The 15,384-nt window shown below is 48.0% G+C and overlaps 1 protein-coding gene across 3 annotated transcripts in view; it reads left to right on the forward strand.

The window, feature by feature from the left end:
• The window catches only part of LOC126203984 (ceramide phosphoethanolamine synthase-like), an 85,709-nt gene that overhangs the window by 8,141 nt on the left and 62,184 nt on the right, over positions 1–15,384 (forward strand). For all 3 annotated transcript variants that reach the window (XM_049938413.1, XM_049938414.1, XM_049938412.1), the window contains exon 4: positions 1,868–2,223. In XM_049938413.1, coding sequence (XP_049794370.1) covers positions 1,868–2,223 — 356 coding nt within the window. The remainder of the gene's footprint in view (positions 1–1,867; positions 2,224–15,384) is intronic.

The raw sequence follows: 15,384 nt of genomic DNA on the forward strand, positions 1-15,384 counted from the left end.
TGTGACCTTGTGTAATGCCTTTGTGTGGATCACAGAATTCTACTTAACAAACTGTGTTATGGCATTAATGGGACACCTCTTGTATGGATGGAAACTTATCTTCATAACAGAATATAAGTGTACAGATGACTGACTGAGGTGGAACTTGTAACTTATTTCATTTGGTCCATTCTTCCATTTTTCTCACAGCCCTACTTTAATCTTGAGCACATGCAGATTACATTCCATACATTCATCATTGCATTAGATTTCGGGTATATTTTATTATGTTATCTTTACATTTTTGATTTCTTAACACATTTACATAGTGACCAAATGATGATTAATTTTCAAATAACAAAAGTGACTAACTTTAAATTTTCCAAGAAATAATTTGTTAAACTATGTAGTGTTTAATATCATTTTTGATATGTATTTGAGCATACTTCCTATACATCTGTTACTTAATTTGGACTGTTGCTTAAAGGGTTGTTGTAATTGTAATGGTGAACATCACAAATAATGGCGCAGCATGGTATTTAGCAGCAGCAAATTGTGAGCAAGCTAACAGTAGTTGTAGGAGAACACATACCACGGGGGGTTCGAGTGTCAGGAGTAAAAGGAGGGAGGACACGGAGTAAGGTGAATTCAAAAGTTCCACACAATAGGAAGGAGCTCTGGTTTTGAAGACGTGTTTGTGAAGTGAGTCTTAGGGCAGCTTATGGTCACATAGTGCAGTAACAATACAACCTTGGAAATTTTTGTGAGTCTAATCTACAGTGGGACATAGCATTTCTGTAGGTAATGCAACATTTGTGGACAATAAAGTTTTTGGAGGCAAGTAAAGATAGAGATTGCAGACTGTGCTGCTGAACTCTTATTGATGTCTTGTGTGGAATGTGTGAGTTGCACTGTTGAAATTGATTGGCAGGTAGCATTAATGAGTTAATGTAATTGCTGCCTTTATCAGACTTGTTTTTATAGTTAAATCAATTAGTGTTGCCTATGAAACTTCCTGGCAGATTAAAACTGTATGCCCGACAGACTCGAACTCGGGCACACAGTTTCAATCTGCCAGGAAGTTTCATATCAGCGCACACTCCGCTGCAGAGTGAAAATCTCATTCTAGTGTTGCCTAGCTTGCTTTGAACATTTTCATCTCCAACTTCCTTTAATCATCATTGGTGCAGTTAGAAGTAGCAGAGAACTGCATAAATTTATTATTAAAAATAGTTGCACACTGGTACAGCCATAGATATTTATATAAATCCACTCATGCATGAAAGTTTTCCACCAAACTGGCAGTTTGAAAATTAGGATTACAGATTAATGACCCTATTTCCCTTTTTGAAAATCTTTCCCTTTTGCTTTACTCTGCGTTTCTTACAGCAGTCTCCTACCCTATCTGTGTTCACCTGCATGTTCTGCTCCAGCACAGTCTTAGTGCATCCCCTTCTGTAAGCTCTACATGCAGCCATCAGTCACTGACACACTCATATTTGGCAAGGAAATGTGCCAGTGTGTACAAAGAAAGTAAATCTCTGCAATCAGCCGACCAATGCTACAGCTTGGGCCTCTTGCCCAACAATGCCACACTGCTATACTGTTCCTTTTACAACCTCTCCCATCCCATCCCTTGTTCTTCCCTTACATGTCCTCACCAACTACCCTAAAAGAGATAGCTATTCGACCCATTTGAATAGGAGCATAGAGATAGAACTTCCCCCTCTCCCTCCCTCGACTCTGCTTACTACAATGCTAACTGAAAGACAGGTGCACAGACAGGCATGTAATAGTGCATGTACAAAATATGTAGAAAACATGTATTCAATAAAATTGTTTATTTTAGCATAAATTTTACTTCTGTAAAAAAAACTTTTACTTACAGGGCAATGGAGACTCACTCTTGTACCTGTATGGTGGGAGCACACCCCTCGATCAGCAGCAGCCGTATTCAGCAAACCACTCACCGCCACTCTCTGAGGATGGTCGTGCTACTCAACTTCAACCCGAGATATGGAAAGCCCTCATAAGCTTAGGATACTTGTTTGTTGTGACTTGGATCACATCCTTTGTGATGGTTATAGTACATGACCGTGTACCTGACATGAAGAAATATCCTCCATTGCCAGACATTTTCCTTGACAATGTTCCACATATTCCGTGGGCTTTTGGAATGTGTGAATGGACTGGAACACTTTTGCTCCTGATATGGCTCATGGTGCTGGCAATGCATAAGCACAGGTAGGAATGCTATCTAGGATTGATTGAGTGTGCTCTGTGTACTGCTACGTTCATTTTGCTCTATCACTTGTGAGAATGTGATGCTCCACACATGTATTTTAATGTGGCATTTAGAGCTTTGGTGTTCTAAGAAATTTTTTAGAGGTTCGAAGGTGATTTCAATTTTTTTTGCAAAAACTTGGCAGTTCTATTGATGTAGCATATCATTTCTATGTGATGTGACTGACTTGCTGGGAGAAGACCTTATGTGGACATAAAAGTTATGCCATAACTGTTTAGATGTGCACTAATAAGTGCTCTCTGCGGAAAGGCAGTATCAGTGCCTAACAAGATGGGCTGCTGGATACCAAGTAGGAAACTAGTAGAATCATTCTGTGGAGCTTGTGCAAGTTTAGTATGTCCTGTGCTTTGCTAAGGATGTTACGAAGATTAATATCTGTGACAGATTGCATAATGATCTTACTGCTTCCAATGTTAGTCTTGTATAAGAACCACGAGGGCAAAATTATGTGCCTCCCCTCCCTCCCTCTGGGGGCTCACAACATGTTATGCAAGTATGTGCTTGGCTACCATGAGGCTCCAGCCTTTGCAGTATTACTTCCCTTCCATGCTGTATGCTTGTACTTCCGGTATCCCTTTCTCCGTCTCTCTCTTGCTCTCCTTTGGATAATTTTTTGTGGTGGCGACCCTGCTTGGACCTGGTTTATGATTGAGCCTCGAGTTTCCGCTTCCAGCATATTCTACATCTTTTAATACACACATGGTCTCCATTGTTGGGTTTGACCTGCCACCAATTTTCAAAATTCTCCAGAAGTGTGGATGATGCAGGGAAGATCGTGCAGTGCAGTGCAGTGCAGTGTGTGTGTGTGTGTGTGTGTGTGTGTGTGTGTGTGTGTGTGTGTGTGTGTGTGTGTGTCTGTCACTTTTGTGCCTTTCCAGCTGTGAACCCTTCCCATAAATACAGTAGTACACCCAAACTCCAACACAGTAGCCATCCTGTTGTGGGTGCCCATTTTGCCTGGGGCAAGGGGACTCCGAGCAATGGATTACTGTCCGGGTGTCTGTTCAGCCACAAATGAAGTTGATGAAGTTATCACCCACAATACTTTGTTTTATAAGAACTGGAATGATTCCTTCATGGTGACAAAGCCCTTGTTCTATGCGGAGCACTTAGAAGATAAGTCTTAAACGCTGATGATGAGCTACGTGCAAACTTGGAGCGACAGGGTGTACACTTCATCTGTCATGTTCATATGGGGCCGAGGGACGAGAGGGTTACTACTAGTGCCTTCGTCTTACCCTTTGAGTGTGATTCATTGCCTGAAAAGGACAAGGTGATTGTATACTGACACAGTGTCAATGTCAAGCCCCCACACCATACTTCCATATGCGGTACTTCAACTGCTTGAAATTTGAGCACACATCTTCATGTTGTAACCTAAAGAGATTGTAGACAAGCACTACATGTGAATGCTCTGTGTGCACCTCCCCCATCTGTGTCAACTGTGGAAAGCGCCATTCTCCCTACTCACCAGATTGCGCTGGTTTCCAGAGGAAAAAGAAAATTCAAGAGTACAAGGCTCTGGACAAACACTGTTACCAAGACGCCAAGAAGATGTAACAGTGGCTGCACCCAGCATGTCAACTAATGTCATATGCTACATCTGTGACATCGTCCCCTTTGGCATTGGTGCTCCTGACCGTTACATCTCCTCAGGGCTGCACAACCATGCCTGTCCCTGTGATTGTTGGGGGCTCCCCTCTTGCTGCTTCCCCCCCACCTATTTTGCAATCAGTGGCTTCCCATCCACCATGGACATTGGTCCCCACCTCCCAACCAGACACATCACCTTCCTCTGGCTTCTCTCACCAGGATGGGGTTGCTTGGGACATTTCTTCTTAGGTTGCCACTGGTCTGCAAACAGGTGCCAGGGGGTCCACAACTCTTTTGTGGATACGTGCGTTGCGAGCACGGGACCCCGAGCTAATGTGGCCCTCCTTCCTTTCCGGGCTGCATACCCTCCCTTTCCGCATCCTTCCCCGTCCCCCATCTTTGCCCCACCCCTCACCCCTGGCTCTTTCCTTCCCTTTCTCCCCCTCTGGGAGTATGGTTTGTGCCTACATCCGGAGACGGACGCTCGAAACTGTTACAAATTCCTTGCTTTCTACACTTGCAAGTCTTCGTCCTTCCTCTGTCCTTCTCTTTTCCTTCCCTTTTCTCTTTGCCCTTTTCTCCGCTGCGGCATTTGAGACCCCTCTTCTTTCCTTTCCCTTTCTCTTTTTTCCTCCCTGTGCGTGTCTGAAGGCCGACCCACGCACTTCCATGCGTAGCCGGTGACGGGGTAACGCGTAATTCCCCGCCCCGGGTAGACAGGTAGGACACGTACGTAATCCCTGGTAACGGCCAGGCCCAGGGAGGGGTGATTACCCGAGCTGATACCTTCCGAAAGTGCCGATTGGTCCCTCCGTCAGTTTGTCGGGAGGTGTGACCTGAGGTGTGAACAATCACCTAAGGCGGGAGTGCCCTCAGAGAGGGCCCCCACAAGGGAGGAGCGCGCCATCGGAGACGCCGGTAATCATGGGGGATTCTTCCGCAATGGTTTCCTCACCTTCCACTATGTCTGCTCACAAACGTAAGTTCACTGAGTCTCAGCCACAGACAGTTCTTCCATCGTTGCCACAGTTCCTTGTTGTTTCTCGGTCTGACGAAGGTCACGACTTCTCTACGGTCAACCCTTTCATTATTCAGAAAGGTGTCGATGCAATTGCAGGTCCTGTAAAGTCTTGTTCCAGATTACGGAATGGCACCTTGTTGTTAGAAACAGTCAGTGCCCTCCAGGCACAAAAATTGCTGCGTATCTCACTACTACACACCTTCCCTGTCCGGGTGGAACCGCACCGTACCTTAAATTCCTCACGTGGAGTCGTTTATACACGCTCCCTCGATGGATTGTCTGACGAAGAAATTCAGCACTACCTGTCTGACCAGGGTGTAACGGCTGTTCATAGGGTTATGAAAAGGGTTGACACGAACATCATTCCAACCCGCACTGTCTTCTTGACATTTGACAAAGTTCAACTCCCATCGAAAATCAAAGCAGGCTATGAGATAATTTCCATTCGCCCTTACGTCCCAAACCCTACGCGTTGCTATCGGTGTCAGCGGTTCAATCACACCAGCCAGTCCTGTTCCAATCCGGCCAAATGTGTTACGTGTGGCAAGGATGCCCATGAGGGTGCTTGTCTACCTCCATCCCCTCGCTGCATCAACTGTATGGGTGACCACGCTGCTTCCTCTCGAGATTGTCCCGTTTTTAAGGACGAAAAGCTCATCCAGGAAATTAGAGTAAAGGAAAAGGTGTCGACCTTTGCTGCTCGAAAATTATTCGCCAGTCGACGGCCCATCGTGCCTCAGACAGGAAAATACAGCACTGTCCTTGCTTCTCCTCGGCCAACAAAGGAGGCGGCCACGCAGACTTGCGACCTCACCTTTAGTGCCACGGTCGTCAGATCGGCCAGCGCAAAGATCGCACGTTCAACCTCACCACTTTCACCTGCCCACTCTCTGGCTCACCCTTCGTCGAGTTCTGCTAAATCTCGAGCCCAAAAGTCAGACACCAAGACTTCGAAAAAAGAGCATACTCGTGAAGAGTTTTTACGTACCGCAACTTCCCAACCATCGGTTCCTCCTTCCTCTAAACATCATACTTCCAAGAAGGCTACAAAGAAACCCAGTTCCTCTCCTTCTCCGCCAAGGTGTGTCCCATCTCCAGCACCACCTGGTGGAAATCGCCCTCGGCCGTCTTCTGTGTCGCCGAGGCGCACTGCTGGTGGCCGATCAACCAGCCAATCACTGGTGGCAGGAACTGCTCCTGACCAACCTATGGATCAGGATCTTCTGCCTTCGGCTGAATGCCATTCCATGCTGTCGGTCGCAAGCTCTGAGCAGTCGTTGAGTTGACAGCGACCTTGGTCACATTCCTCCATTTTCTGTTCACCCTATGTCCATTATCCACTGGAATATCCGCGGTATTCGATCCAATCGGGATGAATTGTCGATCCTCTTACGATCCTACTCGCCGGTCATCTTCTGTCTTCAGGAAACAAAGCTGCGTCCCCATGACCGCTTTGTTCTCCCTCATTTTCAGTCCGTCCGATATGATCTCCCCTCTGTTGAAGGCACTCCAGCACATGGAGGACTCATGATTCTTCTCCATGAAACTCTCCATTATCACCCAATCCATTTAAACACTTCCTTCCAAGCTGTCGCCGTCCGTCTTTCCCTTTCCGGATACACGTTCTCTCTTTGTACTGTATACATTCCATCGTCCACACCAATGGCACGAGCTGATCTCCTTCATCTTCTTGGTCAGCTTCCACCCCCATATTTGCTGGTGGGGGACTTCAATGCCCACCACCCGCTTTGGGGATCTCCACATCCTTGTCCACGTGGCTCACTATTGCTGGATGTCTTCCACCAAGTGGATCTAGTTTGCCTCAACACTGGGGTCCCCACATTTTTGTCTGCCTCCACGACAAATTTATCTCATTTGGACCTTGCGGTTGGTACTGTTCCGCTAGCTCGGCGATTCGAATGGTTCGCCCTTGATGATACACACTCGAGTGACCACTTTCCATGTGTCCTTAGACTGCAGCCTCAACTGCCCTACATGCGCCCGCGACGCTGCAAGTTTGCCCAAGCTGATTGGACACTTTTTTCGTCTCTAGCGACATTCGATGACAGTCACTTTCCCAGCGTCGACGATGAGGTCACACATATTACCGACGTTATTCTTACAGCTGCGGAACATTCAATACCACGCACCTCCGAATTGCCCCGGCGCCCCCCAGTTCCTTGGTGGAATGAGGCGTGCCGTGATGCAATACGTGAGCGGCGAAGTGCTCTCCGCGTTTTCCGCCACCATCCTACTTTGGCCAACTGTATCCGCTATAAGCAGTTCCGAGCGCGATGCCGTCATGTCGTCCGCGATAGCAAGAAGGCAAGCTGGAAATTCTTTATTAGCTCATTTAACACCTTCACTCCCTCCTCGGAAGTTTGGAGTCGGCTTCGACGGTTCTCAGGCGCGCCTAGTTTCTCCCCGGTCTCTGGGCTCACTGTCACGCATGACACATTAGTGGACCCCGTCGCAATTTCTAACTCGTTGGGTCAGCACTTTGCTGAGATTTCGAGCTCTTCAAATTACCCGCCAGCGTTTCTCCCGAAGAAACGTGCAGCGGAAGTGCGACCTCTTGCTTTCTCCTCTCAAAATCGCGAAAGCTACAATACTGTTTTCTCCATGCGGGAACTCCAACATGCACTCTCTTCTTCTCGCTCCTCCGCCCCAGGACCGGATGGTATCCACGTCCAAATGTTGCTGCATTTATCAACCCATAGTCTGCGTTACCTCCTTCGCCTTTATAATCGAATTTGGACCGACAGTACTTTTCCCAGACGATGGCGGGAAGCTATCGTCGTTCCTGTTCCGAAACCTGGAAAGGACAAACATCTCCCCTCTAGCTATCGCCCCATTTCTCTCACGAGTAGTGTATGTAAGGTTTTGGAGTGTATGGTGAATTACCGTTTAGCGTGGTGTCTGGAATCCCGCAGTCTTTTAACACCTGTCCAATGCGGATTCCGAAAGCATCGTTCTGCAGTTGACTATCTTGTTGCTCTCTCCACTTAAATCATGAACAATTTTCTCCAGAAACGCCAAACAGTAGCAATATTTTTTGATCTGGAGAGAGCATACGATACCTGTTGGAGGACAGGCATCCTCCGCACACTGTTCTCTTGGGGCTTTCGAGGTCGGCTGCCCCTTTTTCTTTGCGAATTTATGGCAGAGCGCACATTTAGGGTGCGGGTGAACACTACTCTCTCCCGTACTTTCTTCCAAGAAAACGGGGTACCCCAGGGCTCCGTGCTGAGTGTTGTACTGTTTGCCATTGCCATCAATCCAATTATGGATTGTCTCCTTCCTGATGTCTCAGGCTCCCTCTTTGTGGAAGATTTTGCGATCTACTACAGCTCTCAACGGACCAGCCTTCTTGAACGACGTCTTCAAGGATGTCTCGATCGCCTCCACTCTTGGAGCGTCGAAACAGGCTTCCGTTTTTCTCCCAGTAAGACCGTTTGTGTTAATTTTTGGCGACGTAAGGAGTTTCTTCCGCCCTCCTTACATCTAGGTCCTGTCAACCTTCCATTTTCAGACATCGCTAAATTCTTGGGTCTTATGTTTGACAGAAAACTGTGCTGGTCCTCCCACATTTCCTATCTTTCGGCTCGCTGTCTGCGATCCCTTAACACCCTCCGTGTCCTGAATGGTACCTCCTGGGGAGCGGACCAAGTGGTCCTTCTCCGCCTCTATCGCTCCTTAGTGCGCTCGAAATTGGACTATGGAAGCATAGTCTACTCCTCTGCTCGGCCGTCTATTCTTCGGCGTCTCGACTCTATCCACCACCGTGGATTACGTTTAGTGTCTGGAGCTTTTTACACCAGCCCTGTGGAGAGCCTTTATGCTGAGACTGCTGAACCTCCGCTGTCCAGTCGGCGAGCAGTCCTTCTGAGTCGTTATACTAGCCGTCTGTCTTCCATGCCTGCTAATCCAGCCCATGACTTTTTTTCCGACGCCTGCTTTGATGTATGGTATGCAGGCCGCCCCTCCTCCCTACTACCACCGGGAGTCCGCTTCCGTCAACTGCTCCATTCTCTTTCCTTCCGCTTTCCTAAAACCTTCTTGACAACTTGGGGTACAGCACCGCCTTGGCTCCATCCCCGGATCTGCCTGCTCCGTGACCTTTGTCGATTTCCCAAGGATGGTACCCCTTCACTTGTTTATCGTCGGGCATTTGCTGCTCTATGTGCACAAATGACGGATGCCACATTTATTTACACCGACGGCTCGAAAACATCGTTAGGTGTAGGGAGTGCCTATATTGTTGGCGACACCCAAAATCCCTTTCGGCTTCCCGACCAGTGTTTGGTTTATACTGCGGAGCTTTACGCTGTTCTCCAGGCTGTCCACTACATCCGCCGCCATCAGCGGATACAGCACGTTATCTGCTCAGATTCTCTCAGCTCTCTCCTCAGTCTCCAAGCTATTTACCCTGTGCACCCTCTGGTCCAGCGGATTCAGGACTGTCTGCGCTTGCTCCACCTGGGGGGCGTCTCGGTGGCGTTCCTCTGGCTCCCGGGACACGTTGGTATCTGTGGAAATGAGGCGGCCGATATTGCAGCCAAGGCTGCAGTCTCTTCCTCGGCCAGCTATTCAATCGATTCCCTTCACCGATCTACGGAGCGTTTTATGTCGACGTGTTGTTCATTTATGGCACGCACATTGGTCGACACTTACCCATAATAAATTGCGGGACGTGAAAGCTCTTCCTTGTGCTTGGACCTCTTCCTCCCGAACGCGTCGTCGGGAGGAGGTAATTTTAACTAAACTCCGGATGGGGCACTGTCTTTTTAGCCATCGACATCTTTTAAGCGGCGATCCTCCCCCACTCTGTCCCTACTGCTCTCAGCTGTGGACGGTAAGACACCTTTTAATTGAGTGCCCCAATTTTAATCCGTTACGCTCCCGTCTACAGCTATCGCCTGATATATCGTCGATTTTAGCAGATGACACGCGCTCAGCCGACCGCGTTCTCAAGTTTATTAGTGACAGTGAAATGACGTCAGTCATCTGAAGCCTTTTTTGGGGACAACCAACCCCTTTCTGTAGTGGATTTTTAAGCCTTCCTTCTGCTTTTAGTTTCTCCAATTTTATGACTTTCGTTCCCATTGCTGCTGGTTTTCAATTTCGGTTTTTTACTGTTTCCTAAGTCACGGACCGGGCGCTAATGACCATAGCAGTTTTGCACTCAAAAAAACAGGTGCCAGCCAGTGGCTGAAGAAGCCACAGGCTGCTGGTCGCAGGACATTGCCACCATCATCTCTACCTGAAACTGATGCAGAAAAGCCCTTGCAATTATTGAAATCCTCTAAGGAGAGGAAAGACTTCTAAGGAGAGGGCATACTGGTGGCCTCCATGCCACCAGATCCCATCTGGTCCATTCCTGCGGCCGAGGTGGATATTAAGATGATCCCTGAGGACCTGGTTCGAACCACACTGCAGAACCCGGAACCTATGTATATTGATGCCACAACCCCTCAAAAAGTAGCAACAGGTGACCCTAAGGCATAACCTGTGCCCTTGGTCCCTTCATAGCTTCACTGTACAACATTGTTCTCCGGTGGAATTGTAGCAGTTTTCTCCAACGCCTGGCTGAGCTATGAAATCTTTTAAGCACTTCTCCTGCCTTCTGCATTGACCTTCAGGAGACTTGGTTTTCAGCATTGCAGACCGCAGCCCAGGAATGATATAAGAATCATGCTGCCAATGACAGGATGTTGGGTGGAGTTTGTACATATGTTTTAGGCACACTATATCGTGAATGTGTGCCTCATAATACACCTTTGGAGGCTGTGGCTATTCAGGTAAGGGCATTTCAAAATATTACCATTTGCAGTGTTTACCTCCATCCTGATGATGAAGTGTCTCGGAACATACTGTTTGCACTGGTGTCTCAGCTACCCCACCTTTCCTAATCTTGGACTATTTCAATGCTCATAACCCTTGATGGGGTGGAACTATGGTCACTGGCTGCAGTAAAGACCTCAAAAATTTACTGGCGCAAGTTGACCTGGCGCAAGTTGACCTGGCGCAAGTTGACCTTTGCACACCCACACCAGTATGGTACACAGAACCTGCTCAGTGATAGACCTTTCCATTTGTACCCTTGACATCTCCCATCCATCCCCTGGAGGGTCCATGATGACCTGTGTGGCGTGACCCCTTCCCAAAGTTCCTGTCCCTGCCTCAGTGTTGTCACTCCCCTGGATGCCTGCCCAGATGGATTCTCAACATTGCTCACGGAGATGCTTTCATCTCCGCTGTTAGCTTGGCTCCCTGCTGCATGGAGATATTGATGAAGCAGTCCAGAATACAATTACAGCCATTCTTTCAGCAGCTGATTCATTGATCCCCTATTCCTTGAGCCAACCCTTATGAAAGGCAATGCCTTGGAAATAACGGAGGCCATTTGAGATCACAGGCAGGCTCTCGAATGACAGAAGCGGCACATTTTGATGGTGCACCTCGTTGCCTTTAAATGGCTCCGTGCTCCAATCCACCACCTAATAGAGAGACAGAAGACAATACTGCGAATGGTGCATTTCAACAACAGACCATGAGGCTCTCCTTCGCAGGTCTGGGTTAAGATGAGATCTCTCTCTCTCAGGATACCAGACACCTGCAGGTGTACCTGATATTACCTCAAATGTCACTGTCTACATTGACACCGAGGCTGTTACCAAACAGTTTCCTCTGCGCTAAGCTGAAATTTCAGTGTCTGAACGTTATCAATCTCCCTTTTGTGTTCTAAAACAGCAGTTGGGGCAAAAACAAGTATCTTTTACTACATGCCACCTGGAGCCATATAATACTCCATTCAGTGAGGGGAATTAATCAGTGTCCTGGACCACAGCCCTGATACAGTCCAAGCACCTGACTGCATCCACAACCAAATGACCAAGCATGTATTGGTGGATGGTCAGCGTCAAATCCTTGCCGTCTTTAAGCACATCTGGAGTGAGACTGAGTTACCATTACAGTGGTGAGAAAGCATTATTGTCCCAGTACTGAAACCAGGTAAGCACCTTCTAGAGATGGATGGTTACCACGCAAGAAGTCTCACGAATGTTCTCTATAAGTTACGTGAATGCATGGTGAGCCGGTGGCTACATTGGCTCCGTGAGTCTCGGGGTCTTCTGGTTCCATCGCAGGGTGGTTTTTGCTAAGGCTGTAACTATTGATAATCTGGTTTACTTGGAGTCTGCCATCTGAACAGCTTTTGCCCAACGACAGCAACTTATAGCTGTCTTCTTAGACATGCAAAAGGCTTATGACACCACATCCTTGCTACCTTACATGAGTGGGGTCTCCAGGGTCTGCTCCAAATTTTCATTCAGAACTTACTGTCTCACTGTAAGTTCTAGGTTCGAGTTGGTACTTCACACCTTAGCCCCCATATCCAAGAGAATAGGGTACCACAGGGCTTTGTACAAAGTGTCCCTCTCTTTCCAGTAGCTGTCAACGATCTAGTACTAGTGGTGAGGCCCCCATTATCACTCTCCTTGTGTGCCATACAAAAGGTGGAGGCAAGGGCCCTCACCCATGGCTTTTGACTTTCCACCACCAAGACTCGTGTCGTGCACTTCTGTTGCCATTGTAATGTTCTTGGCTGACATGGATTCCCCATCTTTGTGAGCTTAAGCAAATGTGCTAGCTGCACCTTAGTACACTTTGCTGCTTAACACCAGCTGGGCTGCATATCGCGCTACCCTTCTGCAGCCTCGATTATGGGAGTCTGGTATACGGTTAGGCACCAGCATTAGCATTGCGGATACTGGATCCAATACACCATTGCGGGATTCAACTTGCGACAGGAGCCTCTTGAACTAGCACTGTGAACAGCTCACTTGTGGAGGCTGGGGTCCTTCCATTGCGGATTAGGTGCCGCCAACAACAGTTCGTCAATTATGCTACCGACGTTTGCAGCTCTATAAGCATGTGAACTACCGTCTCATGTTTCCACACACAGTAATCCATCTTCCCCAACAGTGGCACCGATCAGGAAATATGATCGCAATGTGCATACAGTCTGTACTCAATACTTCAGTTGTTTACTCTACCACCTCTCTTCTGGACCCACTTCTGTACTCCTCTGTGGTGCATCCTTCATCCACAGCCTTGTCTTGACCTACCACATGATCCGAAAGACTCGGTTCATCCTGAGGCCTCTGCTGCCATTTTTCTCCATCTGTGGCACATCCCAGAGTTCAGGAGCCTTCTACACTGATGGTTCGGTGGTTGCTGGTGATGTAGGCTTTGCTTGTACTCAAGCAGGAGATACTGAACTGCTTTCCTAGCCAGATGACTGTAGTGTTTTCACTGCGGAGTTGGTAGCCCTCTCTCCTGCTCTTGAGCATATCCGTTCATACACTGGTGGATCCTTTGTATTCTGCAGAGACTCCTTGAGCAGTTCACAAGCTCTTGACCAGTGCCACCCTTGCCATCCCTTGGTCATTGCTATCCATGATTCCTTGTATGCAATTGAACATTGTGGGCGGTCTCGTACCGCGGAATTTGAATGCGCGCCAGACGTCATGATGTCGAAGACCCATAGAGGTCGCTGCACCGTAAGCTGTGGCGGTGCGCGTCTCCTGGCCTGCTTTTAGTGTGGGGGCGCCACCAGTGGAACACGTGGTCCCAGCTGCCAATAGCGGCTCCCCTGAGAGTGTACTTAAGTGCCGGCCACTCACACATCCAGTCAGTCTTATCTCGCTTACGTTGGTTTGCACCTCGCTCGCGCTAGACTACTTTCTTCCTGGTTCGTGTACGAGTTTGTTTCCTTGTGACTCTGTTGTTCGGTCTTGTCATATTCGTTCTGTCCTACGTCGGTCGTGTCCATCCTTTTCCGTTGTGGTGTTGTTCGTGGTCCTCTTCGCGGGTCCAGCCGCGCCTTTAGTCGGTGCTACCTCGCGACCGTCCTGGTCGCAGTTACAACAGGCGGTCTGTCTTTTTTTCTGGACCGTGGGCCTCATTGGGATCCAGGGGAATGAACTCACTGATAGCCTGGCCAAACAGGCCACCAGTAAACCACCTTTGGAGATTGGTATTCTGGAAACAGGCCTCTGATTGGTAATATGCCATCAGGTTGTAGGTGTCTGGAATATAGAATGGCTCACTCTGACTGGAGGAAACTAACTACGGGTGGTGAAGGAGACACTGGAGGTCCTCCATTCAGGCTTCTTGCAAGAACTCAACTGTTCTTCGCTGGCTCCGCATCGGCTATACTTCACTGATTCGTGGTCATCTCCTCTGTATTGAGGACCCACCCCACTGTCGTCATCACTTCCAAATTTTGCTGGACTGTTCCAACTGAACCGCCCTGCAGCAGACTCATTACTCATGGTGTTAGGGGACAGTGCCCCAGTGGCTGACATAGTTTTACATTTTATATGTGAAGCAGGCTTTTACCATCCTCTTTAAGGGAGGGTCGATTGACCTTATCCACCTATTGACGGGGTGGCAGAAAACTCTGCTGCCTTCCCTGCCCAGATAAGGTTGCAACTGTCTGGGCTTGGTAGTCCAGCCCAGCCCTCACCCTGCCTGCTATTTTACTCTCCTTCCTCCCTCTTGTGTGGTCTATTAGACTTGTTCGTGTTTTTGTCTCTCTGTGCTTCTCTTGCCCTTTCTGTGTTGACAGTCTTTTCAAGGCATTCTGAGTACCTATGCTAAATGATGGACATTGGGGTGTGTGTCCCCCATCATTGTACCCTGTGTTCAGGGCTGTCCAGCTGCTCCTTAGATGGGGCACCTTGCTTGCCTTTCTTCCTCTGTCTCCCATTCTTTTTGTCCCTTACCTGAGCTTTTCTGACATTGGCGGTAACACCTACAATTCCACAGAATGTCGGAGTCATTGAGGCAGCAGTTTTGAACAACAGTCATGTGCAACTACGAATCTTATCACAGCAATTCAACATTTCCTATTGTGCGGTAATCAATATTGTTCATGACACATTGAAATTCCATAAAGTTAGTGCTCACTGGGTGCCTAAGTATCTGACAGATAAACACAAGTGCTAGCAAATGATAAATTTTGTTCACTTCATGCATCACACCATAGAAGGGCATGATTTTTTGAAAGAAATCATCGTGGGTGTACCACTACACACCTGAAACCAAATAGACCTGTGTGGAGTGGAAACGTGCTGGTTCCCCAGTACGAACAAAATTTGAAGTGACTCAGTCTGCTGGGAAAGTGCTTGTGACAGTGTACTGGGATATGCATGGTGTGTTATTGGTGAACTTTGCTGAACACGGGACCACTGTGAATGCTGTACCCTACATTAAAACTTTAGTTAAGTCGTGTCATACCCTTCAGGACAAACACAACAAAATTAATGTTGATGGTGTCAGACTTCATGACAATGCATGTTCACATGTTGCTGCTCCTGTTCATAATAAAAATCCTCAGATTTGGGTAGGAGGTGCTCCCACTTCCGCCACACTCTCCGGACCTTGCACTATCAGACTTTCGTCAGTTTGGTCCCATGAA

This window comes from Schistocerca nitens, chromosome 9 (genome assembly GCF_023898315.1).
Source record: "Schistocerca nitens isolate TAMUIC-IGC-003100 chromosome 9, iqSchNite1.1, whole genome shotgun sequence".
NCBI classification, from domain to species: domain Eukaryota; kingdom Metazoa; phylum Arthropoda; class Insecta; order Orthoptera; family Acrididae; genus Schistocerca; species Schistocerca nitens.